Source organism: Ochotona curzoniae, unplaced genomic scaffold (assembly GCF_017591425.1).
Source record: "Ochotona curzoniae isolate NIBS_2020 unplaced genomic scaffold, NIBS_Ocur_1.0 scaffold_3208, whole genome shotgun sequence".
NCBI lineage: Eukaryota > Metazoa > Chordata > Mammalia > Lagomorpha > Ochotonidae > Ochotona > Ochotona curzoniae.
In genome coordinates, this window is record NW_024467106.1 from 36,529,922 (window position 1) to 36,557,285 (window position 27,364).

A 27,364-nucleotide genomic window follows, 5' to 3' on the forward strand; every position below is an offset into this window, starting at 1 on the left:
TTCTGATACCCCTGCATGGTTATTAATATTGATACTGGAGCCCCTGTTTCTTTGACATAATTTCCTTAGAAATAAATTTAAAAGATTTATTTATTTATTTTTATTATAAAAGCAGATACAAAGAGAGAAAGAAAGACAGAAAGCTCTTCTGTCTATTGGCTCACTCCCCAAGTGACCACATTGGCCAGAGCTCTGCTAATCTGAAGCCGGGTTTGAGGTGCTTCTTCCGGGTCTGCCATGCAGGTTCAGGGTCCCAAGGCTTTGGGCTGTTGTCTTCTGCTTTTCCAGGCCACAAGCACAGAGCTGGGTAGGAAGTGGAACAGCTGGGATTTGGACTGGCTCCTGTATGAAATGCCAGTTTGTGCAATGTGAGGCTTCAGCCATTGAGCCACCTCACCAGGCCCGACCGTAAAACTATAGAGTTCTATATGGAGGCACATTAATTACATGTGAACAATTCAAAACTTTATATTTAGGATCCTTAAAAGATTTCATTTATTTTCACTTATTTGAAAGGTGGAGTAACAGGGATCTTTTATGTGCTGATTAACTGCCCCAAATGGCCGCAATGGCTGGAGCTGAGCCAATCTGAAGCCAGGAGCCAGGAGCCATTCTTTCAAGATCTCCCACACAGGTGCAGGGTTCCAAGGCTTTGGGCTATCCATCACTGTTTTCCCTGGTCACAAGCAGGGTGCTGGATGGGAAGTGAAGCAGCTGGGACACAAACCAGCGCCCATATAGAATGCCAGTACTTGCCAGCAGATCATTAGCCAATTGATTTATTGTGCTGGGCCCAATTTTTCCCTCTTTTTTTTTTTAAAGATTTATTTTATTTTCATTATAAAGTCAGAGGCGGAGAGACAGAGAGGAAGATCTTCCATCTGATAATTCACTCCCCAAGTGAGCGCACCAGCTGATGCTGCATGGATCTGAAACCAGGAGCCAGGAACTTCCTTCAAGTCTCCCACACGGGTGCAGGGTCCCAAGTCCTTGTGCCGTCCTCAACTGCTTTCCCAGGCCATAGGCAGGGAGCTAGTTGGGAAGTGGGGCTGCTGGGATTAGAACCGGTGGCTATATGGGATCCAGGTGCATTCAAGACAAGGACTTTAGCCACTAGTACACGGCACTGGGCCCCAATTTTTCCCTCTTTTCAAGATTTATTTATTTATTTGAAAGGCATAATGATAGAAAGGAGGGCTACTGAGAGATCTTCTGCTCCTTGGTTCCCTTCCCATATGCTTCCACTATGGGATGCAGGTGTCCCAAGCTGAGATTTAACTTGCTGTATCAAAGAATTTGCTTGAAGGATTCTTGCTTGAGCATGTGTTTCCTTGGCAAGACCTATTTCCTCTTAGATGGTTATAGTTTTGGGGGAGATTTTTGTTTGGGCAGGTTTGCTAGAGTTTTAAGGGGCTGGGATTGAAACCTTCACAAGCCATTCTTTGGTATTAATATGGATCACATTTATATATTGTTGTCAAATTTTCTTTGATTAACTGAAAAAGAGAGGTATGCGAGAATACTTGTCATCCTATTCTATTCCTTCAGAAAACTAAATATTATGAACCACTTGATAAGTTACAATGACTGTTTCTGTCAAGATTTATTTTTCCAGTTTAATGAAAGACTACAAGCTACTATACCATGATCCAATAGCTAAATAATTAATTAGATGGGGAGATCACATTCATTGGCCAGAAATCATCATACATCCAGAACCACTATTTTTTTAAAGATTTATTTATTTTTATTGGAAAGTCAGATATATAGAGAAAGTAGATACAGAGAAGAAGATCTTCCTTCCATTGATTCACTCCCCAAGTTGCCACAATGGCTGGAGCTGCATTGATCCGAAGCCAGAAGTCAGGATCTTCCTCGGGTCTCCCACATGGGTGCAGAGCCCCAAGGCTTTGGACTGTCCTCAACTGATTTCCTAAGCCACAGACAGGGAGCTGGATGGGAAGCAGGGCTGCTGGGATTAGAACCGGTGTCCATATGGGATCCTGGCACATGCAAGGTGAAGACTTTAGCTGCTGAACTACCACACCAGGCCCGGAGACAATATTTTTTTTTAATCATTTTATTTATTCAAAAGGCAGAGTTAATAGAGATAGAAAAAAAAAGAGGGAATGGGAAAGAGAGAGGAATCTTCCATCCACTAGCTCATTTCCCACATGGCTATAATAAACAGGGCTAGGCCAAGCTTAAGCTAAGAGACAGGGGCTTCATCCATTTGTCCCATGTGGGTACAGGGCTCCATGAACTTAGGTCATCTTGCACTGCTTTCTCAGGCCACCACCAGCGAGCTGGACTGGAAGTGGAGCAAGTATCCAGCATGTAACACAGAGGTAACTATAGTACTTAAGTTGCGAGAGCTCTTTACTTATCCATGCTATAAACTGCCACTTTGTACCCTTCGGCCCACAGCTTCCCATTTCCCTGAATCTATCCAACTTGTCTCACTGTGTTGTTTCAGCTCTTTTGCTTTCTTGCATTTGTTTGTATGTCAAATGTAATTCTATTATTTTCATTTATTGGAGTGGTGGAGAGGACTCCCTTCTGCTAGTTCACAGATACCCACAGTGGCCCAACAGGGAGCTAGAAGCGCAGTTCCGGGCTCCCACTGGTGGAAGGAACTCCGCGACCTGAGCCTTTCCAGCCTTCCTCCAGGCCTCCCGTGGCAGGAGGCTGGATTCAAGAGGCAGACAACCGAACACAACACGCTGACATGGGTGTGCTCGTCTTCCCACTGAGGCAAATGTCTGCCCCCCAAAACATGCTTCTTGGTGTACACTGAGAGGAATACCCCAAAGTCAGTATAGGGGTACTTCAGGAAGTTTGTGGAAAACGAGGAAATCCTTGCATGGGGGTGGGGGTCTTCAAGTAGTTCACCAAAAAGCATCTAAATTAAAAAAAAAAAAAACACCTATGTATAGTTTTAAAAAGTCTTTATCCAAATTATCTTTCAATTATATTCTTCCAGGTAGATTTGAAGAAGATTCCCTCATTTCTGCAGAGGACAGAAATAATTTTGTGTGTTTCTTTCTTTTTCCTCTATAAATGAAAAAAAAAAATGTTGTATGGGGCCTGGCCTGGTAGCCTAGTGGCTAAAGTCCTAGCTTTGCATATGCCAGGATCCCATATGGGCACCAATTTATATCCTAACTGTTCCACTTCCCATCCAGCTCCCTGCTTGTGGCTTGGGGAAGGAGTGGAAGATGGCCCAGAGTCTGGGGACCCTGCACCGCCATGGGAGAGCTGAAAGAAGCTCCTGGCTGGCTCCTGGTTTCAGGTTAATGCAGGTCTGATCGTTGCGGCCACTTGAGCAATGAAGCAGGGCACAGAAGATCTTTCTGTCTCTCCTTCTCTCTATAATTCTGACTTTCCAGTTAAAATAAATAACTTTTTAAAAATGATTTTGAGTAATGCAAAATGTTAATTTCAATTGATTTACAGTGAATAAGTGGGTCACACTTGCAGGCCAAAGGGATGGAGATGGCAAAAAAAAAAAAAAAATCATACAGTACATCGAACAGAATGGCAACGTATATTTTCCAAAGGTTATATGTCATTCACCTTGTGCAATTAAGTATGAAAGGCATGCTTGAGAAAATGCTTACATGTTATTAAAAAAAAAAGGCAGTGACTACAAAAAATGGGGATGGGGGGGCGAACCTAATGTAGAAAAAAAAAGAATCCATTTATTCGTCAAGTATTTCTTGAGCTCCCAGCATCTGCCAGGCGTAAGCGTAAGCGTTCACAACCAGCAGGTCTGACTTGGTTCCCACAGAGGACCGCACTGCCCACGGTAATTCACCTCCCAGGGACAGACGGGCAGGGCCTGGCGCAGCCACGTCATCGCAAGCCGAAAACGCCGTGACGTCCGCTACGGTGTCCCGCTAGGAAATGGTAGCGCGGCGGAGGGCGACGTGTTCCGCCCCTGTGAAAGATGGCGCTGGGCGCGTCAGCCGTCCCTGCTGCCAGGTCCTTCTCTCCGGACGCAGGATCTAGGCAGTAGCAAGTGTGCGTCAGGTGCGATGCGTTTTCGTTGTCCCAGCTCTTTGTGCGCTTCGGTGGCTCTCACAGAATCCGCCGAGTACCCGAAGGGAAGCCTGTGAGCCAGTGGCCAGAAGATAGCGAGGCGGGTAGAGCCGCCCGGCGAGGCGCCCTCGGGAGCACTCGGGGTGCGCCGGGGAGTGGGGGCGTGCCGGGGGCGGGGCTGCGGTTGCGGGTTCCTGCACCCGCCGCGGTGGCCGAGGCGCGGGCGGGGACGAGGGGGCGACTGAGGTGCCGGTGGGTAAGGCGGTGGGGTCAGGTTGGCGGGGCGGCGACGGGGGGGCTCTCGTGGGGCTCTCCGTGGGACTGGACGCGTCCCCCCGTTTCTCCCCTCTCCGTTCTCCTGGCCGGAGCCGGGCATCGAGCTTGCCAGCCCCGCGACTGCTGGAGTTGGCTGCGTCTGGGCCCCGGCTTCCCGGGCGCGGCGGCTGCGGGTCCTGGGGGTCGGGGTTCTCGTGTGCCCTCGGCCCGCTGTCCTCCCGTCTGCTGTCTCTGGGGACACAGGCGGCACCCCCGCGGGAGCGCGGCTGCTGCTGCTGCTGCTGCTGCTGCTGCTTCTATGGGGTGGCAAGAAAGGAGCGTGGGGCGCCAGGAGGCCTTGCCCGTGGAAAGGGGGCGCGGGGTTCCTCCTTCGCACCGAACGGAGCTGGTGTGCGGTGGCTTGGGATGTGGGCGTACTTGCACGCCCACAGAATTGCAGCAGAAGTTTGCAAGGAGTGTGGGTGTTCAGCAGTGCTAGACAGGGTGTACTCGCATTCTGTGGGAAGGGACCTGGTTGCTCCACACTTCTGAGGTTAACACACTCAGGGAAAGGAAGTGCCCAGCGTGACTTGGGGTGCTATGTGATGGTAATCGGTTGCAGAAAGAAGTACTGTGATTGCCTGTCTGCCTGTTCGGGTGAACTGTGCGCGTTTTTGTTTTGGGGACGGGTCATATACTTGGCCAGAAGGGATGGCCCTTTCCCCAGGCAGTGGAGGTCGTTAGGCTGTAATGGACAAACAATCTGGTTGAGGCAGCTAGAAAAATTCCCTTCCAGGCTGTTCTCATTCATCATCCGCTGCAAAGCAAGGGTTCCTAATCTGGTATTACTTCTGCTTTGTACAAACGGTTCCGAAAAAGTAGTTGAAAATAGCGTCAGGCTTGATGTTTCTCTGACTTCAGAAAACTTTTAGCGCCTTCTGGAGACATGAAGAAGCAAGGCTTTAGTGCATGGAATGTCGACAGTGGGCAGTCAGAACACTTGCAGGTCGGTAGGTTCCCCTTTAGCCTTGAGCCAGGGGATCCAGTCCTGGATTCTCCTACCAAGCTCTGCATATGTAATGTTTTTGCTACGTGGACATACCTATGGTCAATTTTAATTTGTGCTTTAGATGTAGTAATTTGGGATGAGTGTACTGTACTGTAATAACATTGTCTGCATCACTCTCCTTGTGCTTTGGGACCACTACTCAGTGAAATAAGGGTTACTTGAACACAAGCACCGAGGTACCAGTCAGTCAGATAACCTAGACTGACAGCCTAGATGGCTTCGAAGTGGTCAGCCAGGCAGCACAGAAACACTGGCTACTGAATGAGCAGGATGACTGTAGATTTTATCACACCACCCGGAAAGATGCAGTTTAAAACATACAAAGTGTTTACTTCTAGAATTTTCCACTTAGTATTTTAGGACCAAGGTAGACTATGCGGAACTGAAACTGTGGGAAATGGAAGGACAGGTAAGGAGAGGACTAGTGTATGGAGGTTTTATGTGATGCTGATTAACCCCACTATTCTAGGAAAATATCCCAGACCTTCTGGAAACTACCTTAAGATGACTGTACTTCCTATGTACATGATATGGGTGAGACACTTCACAGACCACACTGCAAACGTGTGCTGAACCTGCTCCAGGAAACAGTTACATGCAGCCTACCAAGTTGTTAAGATCATGTATGTATTTGTTTGTGTTGGCAGCCGGAAACTTTTTTTTCTATAGAAGGTGAACTTCCGGTCCAGCCTGCCCTTGGGCTATGTTAAGTAGGTCCAAGAAATGATAGGTTTGCTTCCCTGTTAGCTGAGAAATTTGGTTGGGTAAAAGATGCCCAACTAGAAATATCATGAGCATTGCCTGCCATCTTGCCTGATATTGAAAATTGACGAAGTGTTACAGTTTGATGTTACAAGCAGTCCATTCTCCTTCAGATGTCCTGGTCAACTTGTGTTCTGGAAGGTGGACTGGTTTAGGACTCAGCTAGCTACTGGGAGAAAATAATCAGAAAGCGTAATTTCAAGAAGTAATGGTCTTAAGATGGTTGAATTCTGATTGACGCTGGCAGTTAACCAACCAGCATTCTGAATCCCAATCAGAAAAGAGTTGATTTTTTTCATTTTTACCAGATTTTTTTCTTTTCTTTTTTTTTCTCTAAAGGAAAATCTCAAGCCCACCACTTTGCTAACCATTTTAACAAGCTAATTAACATAACCATATATTTGCATATGTGAGATTTTATTTATAAAATGTATAGGTAAGCCCTCATGAATCCTGTGCTTTGTCTACAGGGATGGCAAGCCATTGTCTCACCCAATTCCTATCCTGGCTTCCCTCAAAAAACTGTGGCTCATGTTTCATAATGTACTTAAAATTGGTAGATTAAAGCTGTAGTTTTTGAACAGACTTTTCTTCAACATATTGTATAAATGGATTTTTCTGACTACGGACATTGACAATTCCGTAGTTATACTTCTTTGTTATGTCCTGTCTCAGGTGATAGTAGTCCCTTACATTTGTGGTTTCCATTTTTGTTTAAAGATTTATTTATTTTTGTTGGAAAGGCAGATTTATAGAAAGAGAAAGGGTAAGATCTTCCATCTGCTGGTTCATTCCCCAAATGGCCACAATAGCTGGAGCAGAGCCAACCCAAAGCCAGGAATCAGGAGCTTCTTCTGGGTCTCTTGCGTGGGTATAGGGTTCCAAGGCTTTGGGCCATCTTGTAGTGCTTTCTCAGGCTACAACCAGGGAGCTGGATAGGAAGTGGAGCAACCAGGACGTGCACCAGTGCCCATGTGGGAACCTGGCACTTGGAGATGGAGGATTAGCCAGTTGAACCATTGTGCCTGGCCCTGTGGTTTATATTTCTGAGGTTTCAATTGACCTGTGATCAACAATTCATAAGCTGAGAGTTGTGTATCATTATGAGTAGTATGATGAAATCTCAAGCTCACTTTGTCCCATGGGGAACATGAATCACCTCTTGTCCAATGTCTCCATGCTTTATACACTGCCTTCTAATTAGTTGTTTAATAGCCGTCTCCATGGTCAGATTAGCTGTCATGGTATTGTAGGGCTTGCGTTCAAATCACTCTTATTTTACTTGTAAGGACACCTTTCCTTGGCATTCCAAAGGAAAGCCTGTAAAGTGTATAGTTTAAGTAAATGTGCAAAGGTTCTCCATTTAAGGAAAGAAAAAGAAAATTCTTATGTTGAGAATACCGAGAGCTATGGTGAGAATGATTTTTCTGTTGTTGAAGTTGTGAAGAAGGAAAAAGGAATATGTGTGTGTTTTGCTGTTGCATCTCAGACTGCAAAAATATCACCAGAGTATGGGATAAGTGCTTAGTTCAGATAGAAAAAGCATTAACGTTGTGAGTGGAAGAAATGAACAGAAAATAAATCCTAACTAAAGGCTGCATGTTTTGCCCAAAACACTTTAGTTTGTGCAAAGACTTCCACAAGGGAGCCCTTAAACATGATATCAAGACATTTACTAGTAGGAAATAAGGGATAGATTGAGGAATAGATCTGGACTGAAAAATATAAAAGTTCCTGGGGAGGCTACATGGCAAGCTGGTGGGGGAAACATGCTGACATGTTTGATGAAGAAGTAGAAGAGCACATTAAGACCACTGAGAGATGTCACCAAATGAGGATTGGAAAATTACCGAAATTTACCTGCAGAGGAAGAGGGAGATGAGGCCAAAGCTGAAGTGGAACCAGCAATAGAGTGTTAACTGCTGCAGGTCACTGAAGTAGTACTGATGGCACAGGCAAGGACAGAATTATGCAACATCCTTGGGAGGAGCAAGGATTGAAGGACAACATTGAAGTCACCCTGCTTTTACTACAGCATTATAAACTCTGCGTAATACTTGCATGAGTTAAAAAGAGAGAGAGGCAGGTTTCCAATTACATGGTTCTTCAGAAGTTTCAGCCAAAAATTGTAAGCTGTCAAGACTCCTCTACTATTATTACCATTGTCTGTGCCTGTCCAGCCTTGCACATCAGTTCAGCTGGGTAACCCAAGATTACCTGAAGCAGATGACCCTCCTCCTGACTTACCAAAGATGAGTAGTAGTCTTAACGCCCAGTCCCCACACTTCATCTCGTGTGCTAGGCACTGTATCATTTCATCTCAAGAAGGGTGGAGACACAAGAGTGCGATGTTTTGAGACAGACAATATTCACAGAACTTAGATTTTTCATGTAGTGTTATAATTGTTTTATTCAATCATTAGTTGTTAACTCTTATTATGCTTGATTTAAAAGTTAAGTTTTATCAAAGGTTTGTGTGTATAGGAAAAAACAGTGTATTTGTGAAAGGGTTAGCTACAATCTGGGAACAGGCATCCACCGAGAATCATGGAATATATTCCCAGAGAATTCTGGAAGATTACTCTCTGTTTTAGCAGGACTTATTTATTGAAAGATATGTTTTATCTGAAAGGCAGAATGAAAAAGAGAGTTGTAGGAACAGAAAAAGGAGATTGTCCATCTGCTAGTTCACTCCTCAGATGGGCACAGTAGCCAGGACTGGGAAAGGCTGAAGCATACAGTGCTGAACTCCATATGGTATCTCACTGAGTTTCAGGGGTTCAAGTCCTAACGGCATCATCTGCTGCCTTCCCAGGTGCATTAGGAGGGAGCGATATGGGAAGCAGAGCAGCCAGGACTCAAACCGGAGTTATTGAAAAGCAGAATTAGAAAAAGGGAGAGGGAGCGAAACAGACAGAGAGAGAGAGGTCTTCCACCTGCTCTTAAATGCCCCAAATGATCACAATGGCCAAATCCACTCTCCAGGAGCTTCTTCCAAGCATCCCACATGGGTACATGAGCCCAAACACTTGGCTAATCTTCCACTGCTTTTCAGGAGCATTAGTGGGACCTGGGTTGAAAATGGAGCCACAGGCCTTGAGCTGCTGCTGCTGGGGGGATGCTGGCACTATAGGTAGTGGCCTAAGGTGCTACACCACAATGTCTGCCCCTAGTTTCTTTTAAACAGCAGCACGTTGGGTACCCAGAGAATTCAATGAGGACAGAAGGACACCATCCAAAAGTGATTATACCTATTTCCACAGAAGTTTCCATATACCAGAGTTTAGGATTAAATATCCTTTTTGAGAATCATACTTCAGAAGTGTCATGGTATCTAACTCATTCTCTTCCATCCTGTCTTGCTCCTCTCTGATTGTGACTTACTGGGGACCAGATACCCAATTTTACTAGAATTGCACACACTGGACATTTGGAAACAGTAAGGGTCTGTTCCATGAACTTTTGTGTATAACGTTTGTCTCGGTTGTTTGGGATTTTACTGGTTGGTATCTTTAAAATGGCTGAACCTAACAGTTGGTTGCTTTGTGCCTGTTTAGATGTCTCTGGAGCATTTGGATAATGTGACAATTGGAATGCAGTGATGTCGACTCTCTGCCCGCCACCATCTCCAGCTGTTGCCAAGACAGAGATTGCATTAAGTGGTGAATCACCTTTGTTAGCAGCTACCTTTGCTTACTGGGACAATATTCTTGGTCCTAGAGTAAGGCACATTTGGGCTCCAAAGACACAGCAGGTTCTACTCAGTGACGGAGAAATAACCTTTCTTGCCAACCACACCCTAAATGGAGAAATTCTTCGAAATGCAGAAAGTGGAGCTATAGATGTAAAGTTTTTTGTCTTATCTGAAAAGGGAGTAATTATTGTTTCGTTGATCTTCGATGGAAACTGGAATGGGGATAGGAGTACATATGGACTATCAATTATACTTCCTCAGGCGGAACTTAGTTTCTACCTCCCACTTCACAGAGTGTGTGTCGATAGGTTAACACATATTATCCGGAAAGGAAGGATATGGATGCATAAGGTAGGTGGTTCTCGAGCTTGCTAATCATTTAAGCCAACTATAGAAAGTTCATTTCTGGTGTATTTACGTGTATTTTTTTTTAAGAAATTATATATAATTAGTGTCAAGTAGTAACTCATTTTGCATCTGTCCTGCTACAGATTGTATGTTCTTCATGCTAACTGTGCGAGGTAGGAGATGGTAGCACCATCTTACAAATGAAAAGCTAAAGCTCACAGAAATTAAGAGGTTACTAGAGTCTGGATTTATCTTGGGAGTCTGACCCTTAAAACTTTTTTTTGAAGATTTTTTTTTATTGGAAAGTCAGATGTACAGAGAGGAGGAGAGACAGAGAGGAAGATCTTCCATCTGATGATTGACTCCCCAAGCTGCCACAATGGACATGGGTGAGCTGATCTGAAGCCTGGAGCCTGGAGCCTGGAGCCTCTTCTGGGTCTCCAATGTGGCTACAGTGTCCTAAGGCTTTGGGCTGTCCTCGACTGTTTTCCCAGGCCACAAACAGGGAGCTGGATGGAGAACGGGGCCAGCTGGATTAGAACGGGTTCCCATATGGGATCCCAGTGCATTCAAGGCAAGGACTTTAGCTGCCAGGCTACCACATGGGGCCCAGACCCTTAAAACTTATTTTTTCTTCCCTTTCATTGCATGAACTTATGTTTCACTTACCCTGTAAATATAATGGTTCAAAGCTGTAATTTGATACTTTCTTGACCATGCATTCTTTGATCTGTTTAACTTCTGTGCCACGTTCCTAAGTTTATAAATTCGAGTTCACTAAATAGTTTCCAAGAGATATTGTGTTTAATTCATGCATATTAAACTACAGACAATTCTTTTTCTAAATCGTGTAATTTAATACATAGTGATATTTACATTTCAGAATACTTTTGGTATATCTAAAGAACAAGTTTAATTCTCCTTCCTACTCTTCCAGTTTGATACTAACCTAGGAGTCCTTTACAGCATTATTAATTGAATTAATTTTATAGAGCTGTTATTCAATAATAAAGAAAGCTAGCATCTTAGGAGATAGTTTTTTACTTTATTTACAACTTTGTCTCCTTATTTCTCATGTTCAAATCAAGAAATTACATTTCTCCCAACTTGATCTTATTTAATTTTGAAAAGTTCAAGTTATTTTCCTTTTTGAAACTCCAACTGCTACATTGACAGTTTTGTTTTGTTTTGTTTTGTTTTTTGTTTTTCCTTCATTGTGGAATAAAGAATGCTTTGGATTTAGGTTGTCTCTGAGAGCATGGTTTGTTGAGTTAATTTCCTGCCTCCTTTTCCTGGAGTTTAAAATAATTTTCCTGTTAATTAAATTACACAAGAAATATGCACATCGGAAAATGAGAAGTATCCAAATGTGGGTTTTTAGCTTTTTAAGATGTATCTTCTTTTGCTTAGGAAAGACAAGGAAATGTCCAGAAGATCGTTCTAGAAGGCACAGAGAGAATGGAAGATCAGGTAAAGTACACATTGCTTACTGTTAGATATACCACCATTCCTGTTGACATATGTCCATGTAAGGCTGGTAACGACTTTTCTAATGGCCTTGAGGAGAAATTAGCTTCACAAAGTGGGTCTGAATATGAGCAGAGACATGGTGAACTGTATGAAATAACTGGCTAATAGTTTCCATGTAATTCATCTGAGGAGTTAGATAAGTAAATAAACTAATAATTGCATCTATGCACAAATATTTTTCTCCTTTTATTCTGTTTGTACAGAATAACTTTTGGGTAACTTGTTACTATTAAAAATTGTACATGTAGTTTTCATTAAGGTATTGCCCCTAAACTTTTCTGTAGAAACAGCTGTGCAGTCTTAGATGTAAAGTACCTTAGTGTCTGTCACAAGGAGCACGTCCAGTTCTAAACACTGTATTTCCTTTAAGAGCATTGTGGCACCAGTGTTGTGGTACAAGTTAAATTGCTACTTGCAGTGTCAGCATCCCATATCAAGATACTTGTTTGGGTACCAGCTGCTCAACTTCCAGTCCAGTTTCCTGCCAGTTTGCTGGTAAAGTAGCAGAAGATGACTGCTTGGGCCTCTGCCACTCCCGTGGGACATCTGCATAACCTGAGCTGCTGCATAACCAGCATAAAACAACCCTGTTGTCCATGCAGCCATTTGGGGAGTGAACCTGCTAATGAAAGATACCTGTGTCTCTCCCTTTCAAATAATTCAAAAAAATAAAATGAAGGAAAATACTGTACTGTGTCTTTTAAAACTTAGTTTGCATTTGTCTTCGTGATATACCTGTTTTAGTATTAAAGTCTTTCAGTGATAACCTCCTTATTCTTAAGGCTTCCAGTAATTTCAACTCTAGGAAAATGTGTGAGCTTTGTTCTGTGAATGTGAATGCCCTACAAAGAACAGACTCCAGAGACGAGAAACGTGATTGCCAGAGTGTGGCTTCCTTTGTAAAGAGAAATTCAAATCATTTCAGTGTAAGACAGACAAGAGGTTTTCTGAAAGGGTCTCTCCAGTGGAAGAAGGGTTCCTGTTTTTATTCCCCTTGTCCCTGGCATGCCACCCTTGTTGCTCATTGATTTTTGTTTTTGTTTTTTTGGATTTCTATATTTATTTCTAAAAATCAGAGTTACAGAAGGAAAGACAGACACAAAGAAGGAGAGCAAGAAAAAGCTTCCGTCTACCAGTTCACTCCCCAGATGTCCATATGGGCCAAGCCTAGGGCAAGTCAAAGCCAAGAAATTGTTCCAGATCTTCCGCAAGTGTGGTAGGGACTCAAACATTTGGGCCATCTTACCCTGCTTCTCCCAGTCCAGTGTCAGGGAGCTGGATCAGAAGTGTGTAGTAGCTAGACCACAGAGCACCACCCAAATAAAATGCCAGTATCACAAGCAGCAGCCCAGCCTGCTACACCAGCACGCAGGCCCTTTGTTGCTCATTCTTGTAAAATGCCATTCTTTTACATGTGGCTTAATTGCCTTGGCTCTGGCTCTCCCGACATGGCTGGATCAGAATTATAATTTAAAAAATAGTTTCCTTAAGAATTTGTGAAAGTGCAAGGACACAAACAAGAAAAATACAGAGCACTATAAAGGTTTGTAGTTTACACAGTTATGTTTTTGTAGAGAACTCTCCCGGCCAGATGAGAGGTGGACACTATCAGACCTGCAGTTTCCTCTTTGCTAAGGGCAGCCCGGGTGTTGCCAAGCTGCTGATCAATAAGCAGGGTCACCGCTAACCTGTGGGATGATTAAACAGTTAAGATAAGGCCTCTTAGGACCAAATAGAATTTTGTTTTTACTGAGATCTTGTTTTATTAAATCAGAAACCTGTACTTAATGAATTAACTGCTAAAATCAACTTCCACTTTTAAGGACTCTTGGGAGTGTTATCTTACCTATCTGTTAGGGACAAACTGGAGTTTCTAAAACGGGAAGCATTGTTTCCCTGAAAATTTTGAGTTGGAGAAGTACAAAGAGGAAAAGAAACTTAGAGGGGTTTCTGCCAGAACATTTTTTTTGTGTTTAGCTATGTAGAATTTTTGTCTTAATTTAAATATTTATTTACTGAAAAGCAGAGGCACAGAAAGAGATTATCTATACACACACTTAGATAATATTCCATATGCTGTTTCACTCTCCAAAGGACACAACAGCCAGACCTGAGCCGTGTCGAAACCAGGAGGCAGGAACTGGCTCTCGCAAGCGGGTGGCCTGGTTCTGGGCCAGCTAGCTTCTGTTCCCTTCCCAGGTGTATTAGGAAGCTAGTCAAAAGCAAAGCAGCTGGAACTGAAACTGGAACTTTACTATGAGACATTGTCTGCTTAGCCCACTGCATCGGTGCCTACCCCAGGATGTCTTTGTTGAGCTTCATTGAAGATGTCCATTTGCCAATGATGAAAAATGTCTGAGGTAGCATATATAAATTGCATGTGGGCCTAATTTTTTTAGTTATTGCTTCTGGAGTTGTTACAATCGAATCCTTGCAAATCCCACATTGTTTAATTTCATTAACTTTATTTTAAAGAATAAATACTGCTTTTGGATGAAACATTTTTTGTGCTGATTTTTGGTGCTTGTTACTGTCATTTGCTAGTATCTTTACAAGGAAGGAAGTTTAACACAGAATCAGACATTATTGTTGCATTGCATGTGCTAATTATGAACAACATTTTAAAGAATAAAAAAACAATGGATGTGATTAGTTGTAGAGAATACTACAGGATATTTTTAAATAATAGGACTCCCCATTATAAGCATATGGATTTATGGTTTAGGATAACATTTCCAGAGATATTATTGTATTTAAATTCTCAGTTACTTTATAGAAGGGGCTCTGAAAATACAGATTATATCAATCAAAAATGTGTCTGGTTATGACAGCTTTTCATTTGAAGGTTAATGTGAAGAGCGGAAAATGATTTCCAGAGAGGCAGATATCTAGCAAATGGTTCCTATGTCCCATGTCAGAGTGCCTCTTGGGAGTCCCACCTGCTGCCCATCCAACTTCCTGCTCCTGCACACACTGGAAGGCAGCAGGTGCTGCCATCCCTCAGGGGCCTGCCATCCCTCAGGGAGCCCTGGAGTGAGTTCCAGACCTGACCAGTCCACAGCTGTTGGAGGCCTTTGCAGAGTCTGCCTTCTGTCTCTCTATCTTTCAAATAGATAAGTAAAAAAATAATTTAAAGATAACTTTGTGAAATTTCAGGGTGGGAAAACCCATTGTTAAATTTACTTTAAATGATGAATGATTTTTAAAATGGATATAGCTAAAAATTGGTAAGTGTTAGACAGTTTTCTGTATCTATAAGTTTATGATTATATGATTATGATTATAAATCCTATGGGAAATGGTGTTAGTGAATAAATGAAGAATCATTGGTAGTTGAGATAATTTACATTTGAGTCTAGATATTTTAAGATGTGATAGTTATATTCTGAAAAAATTCTATAGGAAGCTTCTGTGTTTTATTGATTCCTTATATATATGTATAATGATCTTGATTTGCATTTATATGTTATCATAACTTTTTTGTGAACTGTCATACCCAAGTTAAACTCTTACTGCTAAGTTATTTGATAAGGATTTCAAAGTCTTTCTGTTGGGCTTTCCTTGTTTTTAATTATGGAATCTAGGTGACCTTTAATTAAGAATTTTGTAACTCAGTTAATTCCGGAGCAGGTACTCTAAACTTGGCTGATGAATTTAATTACTTCCTGTAAGTGATAAACCAATGATTCAGTGCTCACGAAAGAAAATTTTCCCTTGGAAAGTGAAAATTACCTGTAAGTCACATATAAAACCATATTTTAGAGTAGTAGATTTATTTTGGGCTGTGTCTGAACAAGTTACCAAGTATTCCCATCAAAAAGGATTATTCTTTGCTTTCATGTAAAGTTATTTATTACTCCCACCCTTGCATATTATGTCATTTTCTTCACTTTCTTTTACTTTATTCCACAGGGTCAGAGTATTATTCCAATGCTTACTGGGGAAGTGATTCCTGTAATGGAACTGCTTTCATCTATGAAATCACACAGTGTTCCTGAAGAAATAGATGTAAGTTCTTAGCGGTTTTGCCCTTGATTGACTGAGTTAGAGTACTGTATTATATTCTCACAGATCTAGTCACAGATATATCACAGATATAGTGATAGTCTAGTATTGCATATTATGCTGCTACTGTTTTTTGAAGCTCTAGTTTCAAACAAGCACCCATGAAAGTCAGTGGCTGTTTTGATCATTGATAATTACTACAAAATTTAATATAGTTTATTTGACAAGATTTATGTTTCCTTAAATGGAAGGATTCCACACCTAATAGAAAATATAAGTAATTAATGCAGTATGTTTGAAATGAAGTAGTGTACAAATTAGTAGCTATCAGTGGAAGCTAGCATTAAAATGAGTATTTTGATTCTAACAGATAAGGGGAAGTTATTATAAAAACTGTTGCTTTTACGTTTGTTCTTCTGAAAGTTAATGCTTGGGGGTTCTTCTGTTGGTATTCTCGTTGCTCAGAGATGAAGGCAATGTGATATATTTCAGCAAACATATATTGAAAGTTTTGTTTCAATACTATGCTTACTATGCTATAACTTTTTTTTTTTTTTTTTGGTGGGGGATGCATTTAGATAGCTGACACAGTACTCAATGATGATGATATTGGTGACAGTTGTCATGAAGGCTTTCTTCTCAAGTAAGGATTTTGTTTTTCTCCCTAAAACTAGATAAGGCACATAAAAATCTTATGCTTACCTAGGAAAAGATTTGGAAGGAAGGAAGGAAAAAAAATTATTTTGATACTCAGTCTATTCTAAATACAACATTGCATATTTGAAATGTTTAAATGTGTGCTACTTTGTCAGTCATAATGTGTCTGAGGTAGATCTGATGTTACTCAGTTGCTATTTTAGAAATTTGATTTCTGTTGTGCTTGGATGAAAATCTTGATCCCATTTGTTTGTTTCTGGTTTCTTATTTTACTTCTCATGGAAGTTGAAACTAAAACCCTTACAAATTAAGTCACATTGATTGGGCTTTGCATTTACATGGCCTCACATGTTACTTAAGCTTAAAAAGAGACTTATTTCATACTTGTACTGATTTTTTTCTGTCTAGAAATACAATTTTTACTACTTATAAATGTGGGCTCTAAAACTGCTGTGTAATCCTAGGCAAACTCCCTGAATTCTCCGTGCTTCTGCTTCCAACTTGAAATAATAACAGTTATGAGTATTGAGTAAGGTGAATAGTTTAAAGCACTTAAAGCGTTGCCTGAAACGTGAAAGCATTTGATAATAGCTAATAGCTGATGTTTTCTATTTATGTATTTCCTAAAGGAAATGGTAATAATTAAAGTCAGTGTTATCTGAGTGCCTATACATTAGTCCCTGTGTGCAGTACTCTACATATTTTATCCCATAATCTTTCCAAGTATTTTTTCAGGATAGCAGATTATCATAAAATTTCATTGTTAAGGTGATAAGCGAAAAATAATCTTTCCGTTTATGATGGAAATCATATCATGATGGAATGTGAGAGGCATGAGTGCATTAATGTCTTGAATCTGAAACACTTGAGGCCTGAGTTTAGTCATTCATATATTGCTTTTAATATCATTTCACTGTAAATAAATCACTTAACCCCTCTACCACATTAGTTTCTTCAGCTGTCATATGATGTCTTTGCCAATTGGGTTACTTTAAGGCTCAAACAAGAGAATCCCTGTGAAAGCCCCTGGAAAATATAAGATCAAATACACATAAAAATGACATTCTGTGTAAGCCTTAGAGTTTATTATACAAAGCTATCTGAGTTATTTGGAGCTAACTTTTTCTGGTGTTGTTTCTGAAATTGTTTTAAAGTCAGCATTTTTAAATTATTTTCTTACTTCACAGTGCCATCAGTTCACACTTGCAAACCTGTGGCTGTTCGGTTGTTGTAGGGAGCAGTGCAGAAAAAGTAAATAAGGTACTTTATTTTATAATATTATTACTGCTGTTAGTATATCATGGGTTGTAATTTATATGTAAGGTGCTGATTAAAGTGGTCTAATGGGGACAAATGTGTGATGGTGCAGGTGAGACACTGCTGGGATGTTTGAGCACCTGAGTTGCGGTCCAAGCTCCATTCCAGCTTTTGCGTTTCTGCCGTATGCACTCTTGGAGATCTCCCATGGTAGCTTATGTCGTGGTGCTCTGTCACCACTTGGGAGACTTGTGCAGAGCTGCACGTTCCTGATTTTGACCTGGCCCAACCTTGGCTATTGAGGGTATCTGGGGTGTGAAGCAGCAGTTGGCTCTCTCTTTAAAATAAGTAAATTTTTAAAATTATACAAGTATTTTAATAGTAAAGTGTTACCAAATTATTGTGATTGTGGCAAAAATGAGTTTGAAATAAGCTTTTTAGAAGTCATTTGTTACTTCTGTTATGATAACTCACTCATAAATGCCAGTCCTGGTTGTATATAAATGATTTTGAGAATATTTTTAAATAGATATTTAAAATATCTTTTCTTTTCCATTAATATCTTTAAAATATATGAAGAAAGCCATATGCTTCTGGTGCTGCTATTAAAACATGTTACCTGATTATTCATGCTGTTAAGTATCAGTGGAGATATACTTTATTCAGTAATGTTTCTGACCACTTCCATGAGTACTAAATGAGGTTAAAAAATGTATCACAGCTAAATTTCCAAATGCAGGCAATAAACTAAGCGATTTTCATTTTTCTTTCCTGGCCATTAATTAGAATAAGCTGTGTTAACAATTTATTGAAAGTTTTCACAGGATATATTTTGGGGTTGAGTATTTGTTTAACAAAGACATTAATAATTCATTTTTACTTGTAATAGGCTACTCTGCACTGAAATGAGCCTTAGTTTTGCAAAATTCTATTTATCATAACTGTTTATGAGATATTAATATACCTACATCATATTATAATTATAGTCTAGTGAACTTATTATGTTTTTGTCACCCTAGGAAGTTAGCTTCTCATCTCTGACCCCCAAAATCTTAGGGTCCCACAAGGGATTTTCGGTCTGTTTTTTCAGACACACAGTCATAGGGTGGGGCTCTGCATTGTTGCTGCCCTCTGTCCTCCTTCGGAAGAATGACCTCACTTTTACCTTTTTCATTTGAGGAAAAGTTGCCACTATTCTAATTTAAAAACTTCTTCAATTAATAATTCTGGATATGGTCTGGATCCAAAAGTAGTTACATGATATTTCTTTTTCCTAATAGGGCTGTAAGTCAAATCTTTTTTAAAATTGGAGATTTCTACTCCTCCTCTGACTAATTTTTTGTTTTTGAAGTCTTTTTTTTTTTTTTTTATAACTGGAAAGGCAGATCAGATTTATGGAGAAGGAGAGTCAGAGGGGAAGATCTTTCAGCTACTGGTTCATTCGTCAAATGCCTACAATGGCCAGAGCTGAGCTGATCCAAAGCCAAGAGCCAGGAGCTTCTTCTAGGTCTCCCATGTGGATATAAGTTCCCAAGGACTTGGGCCATCTTTTGCTGATTTCCCAGGCCATAACAAATAGCTGAATGGCATGTTGAGCAGCCAGGACACAAACCAGCACTCGTTTGATATCCTGGCGCTTGCAAGGTGAGGATTTAACCGTTGAGCCATTGCACCGGACCCTTGTTTTTTAAATGCTTGTTTATTTTCCTCTACTTGAAAGAGCAACTGAGACAGAGACCTTCCATCTCCTGGTTCACTCCCCAGAACCTACCTCAGCCAAGGTTGAGTAAACCTGAAATCAGGATCACAAATTTTCATCTGGGTCTCTCAGGTGGGTGACAGGGGTGAAACACCTGAACCATTATTTTCTGCCTTCCAGGAAGTTAGATCCAGATGTGGGCCTCCTCCAACTCTGGGCAGCTTAATCCAATGCACCACATTACACCTACTTATTTTAAATTGGAAAGAGTATTTCTCTGACAAAACATTTGTATACCCACTGATACTCATTATAGTAAGTTTTGTAGGTAGAACTATGAAACAAGCTATAATCCTGACAAATGTAAATGTAGTTAATTTTTACGTCCAAAACTGTTGTTCCTGGATAGAGCTATAGTGATTAGTACTAGGTCATTTTAAAATAAAGCCTGTGTAGTGAGATGAATTTGTGAAAGTCTGTGTTATATCGCTTATTCACAAAGTCATAATAATAATATGAATCCAAATATTTTTAGGTACTCTACAGTTAATTTATCCAACATTTTCTCAACTAACGCAAACTACAGAATCTTTGTTTTAAGCAGTAACCATTATATTCTATGCCTTAGGAATGCCTAAGTACCAGTGTATGTTTTTTACAACAATCAAAATTTCTTTCTGTATTTCTTTCAAAAGGATACCAATGGTCTTTTCATTTCATGTTTTAATGCTAAAAATCTTTTCTTTTATAGATAGTGAGAACTTTATGCCTTTTTCTGACTCCAGCAGAGAGAAAATGCTCCAGATTGTGTGAAGCAGAATCATCATTTAAATATGAATCAGGGCTGTTTGTACAAGGCCTACTAAAGGTATAGTTTCCATTCAGCATAACTGGAACCAAGTTTTTAAAATCTTGGGGCCGGCAACGTGGCTCATCAGGCTAGTCCTCCGCCTACAGTGCTGACGTCCCCATGTGGGTGCCGGTTCATGTCCCTGGTATAGACTGGGAAAGCAGCAGAGGATGGCTCAAGTCCTTGGGCCCCAGCAGCTACAAAGTAGACCCAGAAGACGACCCCGGCCTGGCTTCTGATTAGTTCAGCTCCGGTTGCTGTGACCCCCTTGGAGAAAGTGAGAGGAAGCTCTTGGCTCCTTACTTTGGATCAGTTCAGTTTTGGCCATTGCAGCCACTTGGGGAGTGAATCAGCAGACAGAAGATCAGCTTCTGTCTCTCCTCTCTGTAGTCCTACCTTTCCGATAAAAATAAATAATATTTTTTTAAAAAAAAGAAAACTAATGATATACTGAGCACTCCTGTTACTAAAATTTTGTACTCAATTCCAATGAATATTTTTGAGTACATTCACATAGATGAGGGTGGGCATTGTGTCCCAGCTGATTAAGCTGCCGCTTGGGACACCCACATTGGTTGAGAGTGCTTCCCATCAGGTGCTGCCTCTGCCTCCCTGAGAGCAGCCAGTGGCGATGTGTAACATGCTTGAGTCCCTGACGTGGGGTCCAGATGGAACTGTTAGAAAGCATTAGTACAGATGAATTTGTTAAATCAGAGCCAGGTTTTTTACATTAAAGAAATAATTCTTATGTCATCTGGCATATAAGATAGTAAATATTATTTTCCTGTTGACAGGATTCAACTGGAAGCTTTGTGCTACCCTTCCGGCAAGTCATGTATGCCCCGTATCCCACCACGCACATAGATGTGGATGTCAACACGGTCAAGCAAATGCCACCCTGTCACGAACATATTTATAACCAGCGTCGATACATGAGGTCAGAGCTGACAGCGTTCTGGAAGGCCACTTCGGAAGAAGACATGGCACAGGATACTATCATCTACACGGATGAAAGCTTCACCCCCGACTTGTATGTACCGTCCAGCCTTTTTAAACGTACATTTTCTTTTCATAACAGAGAATGCATACTGTAGACATACCAATAATACAGTATACACGCAAGAAATGCACACATATGAAGTGTCAGCTTTTTTGGTCACCTGTCACTCATCTCCACCCACGATAAGAGCAAAGCATGCTGAATGCCCTGATTCCTCACTTCCTTGCCCCCACCCTGTGTATCTTTTTTTTTCTAATTTGTGAAAAACAGTATATTGCCATTTACATGATGTGATCCAGTGAAGCAGTATTATAATTATATACCAGGTGATATGACATCCACACAATTTCTGTACTCTGTAAACTACCACAAGTCCCAGATGTGGGGCATGCTCCGAGGGTCTTGCTCAAGTGGTTCTGATAATTCAGCAGTTCTGAATTGCTGCCACTCTCACCACTCCAAGCACGGTGCGTTTGTTGGAGAGTCCACTGATCAACACAGTCCATTTTCGAGTCTCTGTTTGCCCAGTATTTTTATTGCCAACATATAGCTGAGGTGGTTGATTGACTTGTTCTGTCCTGTCATTTGATGGGTAACGTTCTGAGTCCGAAAGCTTGATTGGGGGGATCCCCAAAGAATCTTTGTCTGAGGTGTTCCCAGACAAAGGTGTTCCCAGACAAATGTTTTTAAAAAATATTTGAAAGGCAGTGAGAAGAGAGTTGCGAGGGGAAAATTTTCCATTCACTAGTTCACTCCCTAAATGGCTGCAACAGCAGGACTGGACCAGGCCAAATCCAGAACCAGGAACTCCATTCCATCCTGTCCTCCTCCCACACGAGTAGCAGGAACCAAAGTGCTTAGACCCTCTTCTGCTGCCTTTCCGGAGACATTAATAGGGACTGGAAGCAGAGCAGCCAGGACTGGAACTGGCATTCCAACATGGGATGCTGGCTGACCTCAAATGTGCTGTCTTAACTGGCTGCATCACACTACCATCCCCTTCTTACTCATTGTTAGCCAGTTTTGAAGACTTGACAGACTACCTTAGTCTACTGTTCTTATTATGTCGATCATACCAAGATGATGTCATGGGTTGTTGAGTTTATTTCCAAGTCTAAATAGATTTTCTGAACAAGAAATTATCCATTAGTAGTATTTTCAGTCACTAGATAGTGTTTTGTTAACCTTTGCGTATCATAGACTCACTTCACTCTTTATTTTAAACAGTGTTTTTTGCTTTGGGGTTGTTTTTAACCTTTAGCTTAAAAGTAACTTCAGTCGTTGCTAATACAGTTAAAAATCAGCCACTGAAGACAATTATTTAATATATGTGGCTTTATTCAGTTCCCGTAGGAATACAGTATTCATTCAGTGAGGACAGTGCTCTTGAACAGTCTTATTCTCTCCCAGAGCCCATGAACGGGTACTGTCAGTGCCCAGTGTAGTGGTGAAATGGGAACTGATTCTTTCTGTAGACTGATACACCTGTCTCCTCAGACTGGGAAGCTGAGGTACTTTGCTCTACTTCTGTGTATATCCTTCCTCTTTCTCTGCCGTGCCTGTCAGTTATATGATGATCCTTACTGTTTTGTCACTTACTGTGTGCTATAAATCCTGCCCTGTGTGTCACCTCAAGAAAGTGAAAGAGAAATGGAGTCCAGAAAAAGGATAGTCTTTGAGCTCATTCCGTGCCTGACTGTAGTGTTAGACAGATATTGTCTCAAGAAGGTGTTACGTTTTGAGTTCTTAATCTGGTCACTGCTCAGATAGGCGATACTTCTATGGGCAGCAGGTTCATGCTGCGCACATTTAGTGGGCTTCTTGCTACAAATTAAATGAGAATGATATTGTAAATTATTACCTGGGTGTGTTCTTTATTCCCACTCAAATGTCCCTCATAGCGTTTATTCTTGATTTGTTTGGCGATTGGAGGGAAGATAGTTGGAATTGGTAGTTTATTTATTGGTTGCCTAATTCGCTCGGCTTTTTTTTGGTAAATTGGAACTATCGTCTTACAAAATTAAAGTTCAATTAAAGTAAATATGTATTTTATATCTCCAAATATGTACATCTTTAATCCCACATAATTATTTGTATGCAATATGTCATTTGCAAGAATTTATTGGCTTGTATGAGAGTTGGTACAAAGTAGTATTTTGTAGCCATTTCAACATTTGGACTTTTTTCTTTTCCTTTTAGAAATATTTTTCAAGATGTCTTACACAGAGATACTCTAGTAAAAGGCTTCCTGGATCAGGTAAACATTAAATCTGAGATTGTCAGAGCAAATAATATGACATGTTTTCTTTTTTAACCTATTCTACAATGCCAGTACAACAGTATGAAACATAGAATTAAGTCCTGTTTTTGAATTCTAAGCACTGCCCTGTAATACAAAGATCTCTGCTTTTTGAGGGGACAGAAATTTTTCTTTCTTTTTTTTTAACTTTTTCCATTTTTTAATTATATTTTTGACCATCTTTACATAATTAGGGTAAAAAGGTTCAAGAGCTACAGGAAAGTGGGTAAGACTATTTTTTTCATATTGTTTCCTTCATGTATCTGAGGTGAAGGGGGAAGCCCCACCCAGTCTCTTACCCACCCCAGGTCCCTGATACAGGGCACGCTCCAGGGTTCTTGCTCAAGTGGTTTTGATAGTTCTGCAGTTCTGAGGTCGTTGAAGAATCCATTGATTGACATAGTCCATCATAGAGGGACAGAAAATTTTCATTTGCCTTAATTAGGCAAAAGCATATTTTCTAAAACGTGGTGTATTTCTGATTAAGTAATGGCTCCCCCTGCACTCTGCCACCGCACAGAGTTCCCAACCCCTGGAGTATGAATATATGATTATCGAAAAATCGTAGTCTAAGATAACTCAGTTCCAAGAAACTTTGATTTTCTTTGAAGATTTCGGAAGAGAAAGTTAAATAATAGCAACATGAAATAGTTTTCATAATGATTTTAATAAAAATGTGAATATATATTCTGGTTTAGGAGATTAAATAGAACCTTCTTCAAAAGCCGTTGGATTGTTTGCAGGCTCTGTGTTGCCAGCGTGGTCTGCCTGCTGAAGGCAACAGTGGACTGCCTGCTGAGGGCAACAGTGGGCGTGCTCTGAGAGATGGCTCTGCCAGGTGTTGTGGGCGTGCTCTGAGAGATGGCTGTGCCAGGTGTTGTGGGCGTGCTCTGAGAGATGGCTGTGCCAGGTGTTGTGGGCGTGCTCTGAGAGATGGCTCTGCCGGTGTTGTGGGCGTGCTCTGAGAGATGGCTCTGCCGGTGTTGTCTGCCGGCTTGTAGAAGCAGAGCAACCAAGTAGAATGAGAGCAAACTGCATTAAGCCGGTTTGTTTTCCTGCAGGTCTTTCATTTGAAACCAGGTTTATCTCTTAGGAGCACCTTCCTTGCACAGTTTCTACTTGTCCTTCACAGAAAAGCCTTGACACTAATAAAATACATAGAAGATGATACGTGAGTAAAACTGTCCACCAGAAAAACTTTCGTACACTTTATTTTGTCTTGATCCATTTTGACACTCTCTATGTTATTATAATTTGGTTTTTTGTTTGTTTCTTTTTCTTCTTTTCATTGTTTGTAGGCAGAAGGGGAAAAAGGCCTTTAAATCTCTTCGGAACCTGAAGATAGACCTTGACTTAACAGCAGAGGGCGATCTTAACATAATAATGGCTCTAGCTGAGAAAATTAAACCAGGCCTGCACTCTTTCATATTTGGAAGATCTTTCTACACTAGTGTCCAAGAACGAGATGTTCTGATGACTTTTTAACTGTCTCACTGGTTAAGTATATTTCATTATAATCATGATTGCTACTCAACATGGCTTGGTGGGAAACTCGTTCCCCCAGATGACGCCTCCGAAGTCCTTCTCAGCAATTGCAGTTACACTACAGCTGTCACAGAAAGTCTGTAAAGGAGTGTCAGGTGCATCCCTCCATCGGATAGCTCTTTTCCTAGATGTGCTTTCTTGGGACATAGACTTATGTTTACACTTATAAAAGTATTCTTGTTGGCGTTTAAAGATATAACAATAGGGTATAAACTTGACCACAGATACTGTTCTCGGCAACTTCTGTTTCACAGTTTACATGTATATCCAGGTCAAATCTGAGTTAACTTTCAGACGGACTACTAGTTGACTTCCAGCTTCTGTTGTTCCTAGGTATATGGAATTACTACAATACTTTGGAAGTCAATTGAAAATTAGAGCATTTAAATCGTTTCAGAAAGGAAGATGGCTTAACCATTCTGAGATTTGGAGAGAAAATACTGGTCAAACAGGCTTTTTTTTATCTAAATAAATTATTAGGTCCTGTTTTGTAGACTTAATCTTTAGGATTTGGTCTACGTAGAAATGTCGAGAGTTATATATAGTCCCTGGTTATGATGAACCACAGTCAGTGCATTTTTCTATTTCTTTTATTGTTGTTGTCAGCATCCTATATATTTGTGCTTTGTCCAAGAAAATATAGGAAATTAAAATTTTATGTTTAGTAGTTGTTGGCTATTAAAAATTGATTTTCATTATTTTCAGCCAAATGGAAAAGTTTACCTTCTGTGCCTTTTTTTTTCCTTGAAAGATATGATTACTTTCCTACCGGTTCAGATTCCTCTGAACAATCATTTTCATCTGATTTTTATTCTTACCACCATATTCCTGACTTGGCAGTCATTGTAACTTCAGGATTATCAATGTGTTAGAGAGTAGGCTAACAAGTTCTTTTTAGGAGCAGAGAACAGTTTCTTGTCTTTTTCATTCTTATGTTTCTTCCTATATTTTTTTAAATTGTTGTTATGTTACCTGCATTGGATAAAGAATAACAAGAGAAGCTTTACTGAAGTCCTATTTTTCTAGGTGCTACTTTGGCAGAACTAAGTGGTCTGTTTCTTTTGTTTCATTAATGTGTTTGGACCATTTTGCTAGCTAAAAAAATGACATAATTCTGTGCCTACAGCATGGAGGACATAGCGATATACACGAACACAAGTAAATAAGTTTGTTTAAACCTGTGGAAGTGACACAAAGGGAAAATGTATTTATTTATAAGGAAAGGTTAAAAGTGACAGTGCCCCTATGCCCTCACCCACCGACTTTAACAAAAAAGACACGGTGTGTTCTGAAAGGTCTTAATAGCTTTTATTTCATGTCATATGTAGATGTCTTGATGTTATGGACACACATTGAACGTTGAACAAGATCATTAATGTATTCCAGTTCAGTAGTGGACAAATGTGTGGATACCAACCACCTTGTAATGTCCCATCCATGATGCTTTTTCCACAGTGGATTCCTGTTTAAGTGCTGATTGGTTTTGTTTGTTTTGCTGGTTTATTATACTGTTCTATTGAGTGTAAGTTGTACAGTGAAATAAGTTATTAAAGCATGTGTAAACATTATTATGTATCTTTTCTCCTCGATGGAGAATTTTGAATAAAATATCTTTGAAATTTGTCTCTTTTAGTTATTTATTTAGGAAACACAATGGTGACCTTGCAAGATTAATCAGCATCCTGTCCAACTGACATTTATGTTGGATCTAAACTGTCTTGTTAAATTAAAGGTTCCATGTGCCTATAGAATTCTATCATAAAATAATTCTATCATAAAAGGTTCTATAGGATGTTACAATCTCCTTTAAAAATTTTGTTTGGTTTTTTCCTACTTGATGAGCAGCAGGGACAGAGAGAAAGATCTTTTATCTCTGACTCTCACCTTAAGTGTCCGTAAGAAACAGGCTGTGCCAGTGCGACGCCAGGAGCCAGCCCGTTTCTCCTACGTGAGTAATAAGGCTCCAAGCACTTGAGCATCATCCAGTGCCTCCAAGGACTCACTAGTAGGAAGCTGAGTGGAATGTGGGCCTCCTAAGGCGGAGTTTAACCTGGTGCTCAGAGAATTAGCAGATGATGACTGAAGCACGTGCGCCCTGCCACTCACAAGTTGACACAGGATGTGTTTCAGAGCTGCTGGCTTCAACTGCAGCACTCCTGCCATTTTGGCAGTGCGGTGGGGGAAAAACAGCAGAAAGAAAAGATTTCTTTCTGTTTTGGTCTGTTTTTCAAGTAGATAACATTAAATTAATGAAATTACAATTTTTTCAAAAATATCTGAATATCTTTGAATAAATAAAATATTTGATCTAGTAGTTTAGATACAAAAGTTAGGATCCTGGTGTTCTTTATCA

At 40.5% G+C, this 27,364-nt stretch overlaps 1 protein-coding gene across 3 annotated transcripts; it reads left to right on the plus strand.

Annotated features, from left to right (window-relative positions):
* Window positions 1–4,740: 4,740 nt before the first annotated feature.
* Window positions 4,741–26,634, plus strand: C9orf72 (C9orf72-SMCR8 complex subunit). 3 transcript variants are annotated; one of them, XM_041004283.1, is made up of 11 exons: window positions 4,741–5,988; window positions 9,685–10,172; window positions 11,580–11,639; window positions 15,612–15,707; window positions 16,283–16,347; window positions 17,549–17,621; window positions 20,069–20,185; window positions 20,962–21,197; window positions 23,367–23,424; window positions 24,528–24,637; window positions 24,765–26,634. In XM_041004283.1, exons 2-11 carry the CDS (start codon window positions 9,729–9,731, stop codon window positions 24,949–24,951), a joined length of 1,446 nt encoding a protein of 481 aa, XP_040860217.1. In that variant the 5' UTR covers window positions 4,741–5,988; window positions 9,685–9,728; the 3' UTR covers window positions 24,952–26,634. The 3 variants fall into 3 exon arrangements, with proteins under 3 accessions (XP_040860217.1, XP_040860218.1, XP_040860219.1); XM_041004284.1 differs by lacking the exon at window positions 4,741–5,988 and adding an exon at window positions 9,149–9,566; XM_041004285.1 differs by lacking the exon at window positions 4,741–5,988 and having other exon boundaries at window positions 9,149–10,172; window positions 24,769–24,890.
* Window positions 26,635–27,364: the final 730 nt, after the last annotated feature.

Bases quoted from the DNA above. Each gene is read 5' to 3' on its own strand.
- C9orf72 (XM_041004283.1), top strand. From the start codon at position 9,729: ATGTCGACTCTCTGCCCGCCACCATCTCCAGCTGTTGCCAAGACAGAG. The intron at 16,348-17,548 runs GTAAGGATTTTG...CTTACTTCACAG, and splicing joins CATGAAGGCTTTCTTCTCAA to TGCCATCAGTTCACACTTGC. The intron at 20,186-20,961 runs GTATAGTTTCCA...TCCTGTTGACAG, and splicing joins TTGTACAAGGCCTACTAAAG to GATTCAACTGGAAGCTTTGT.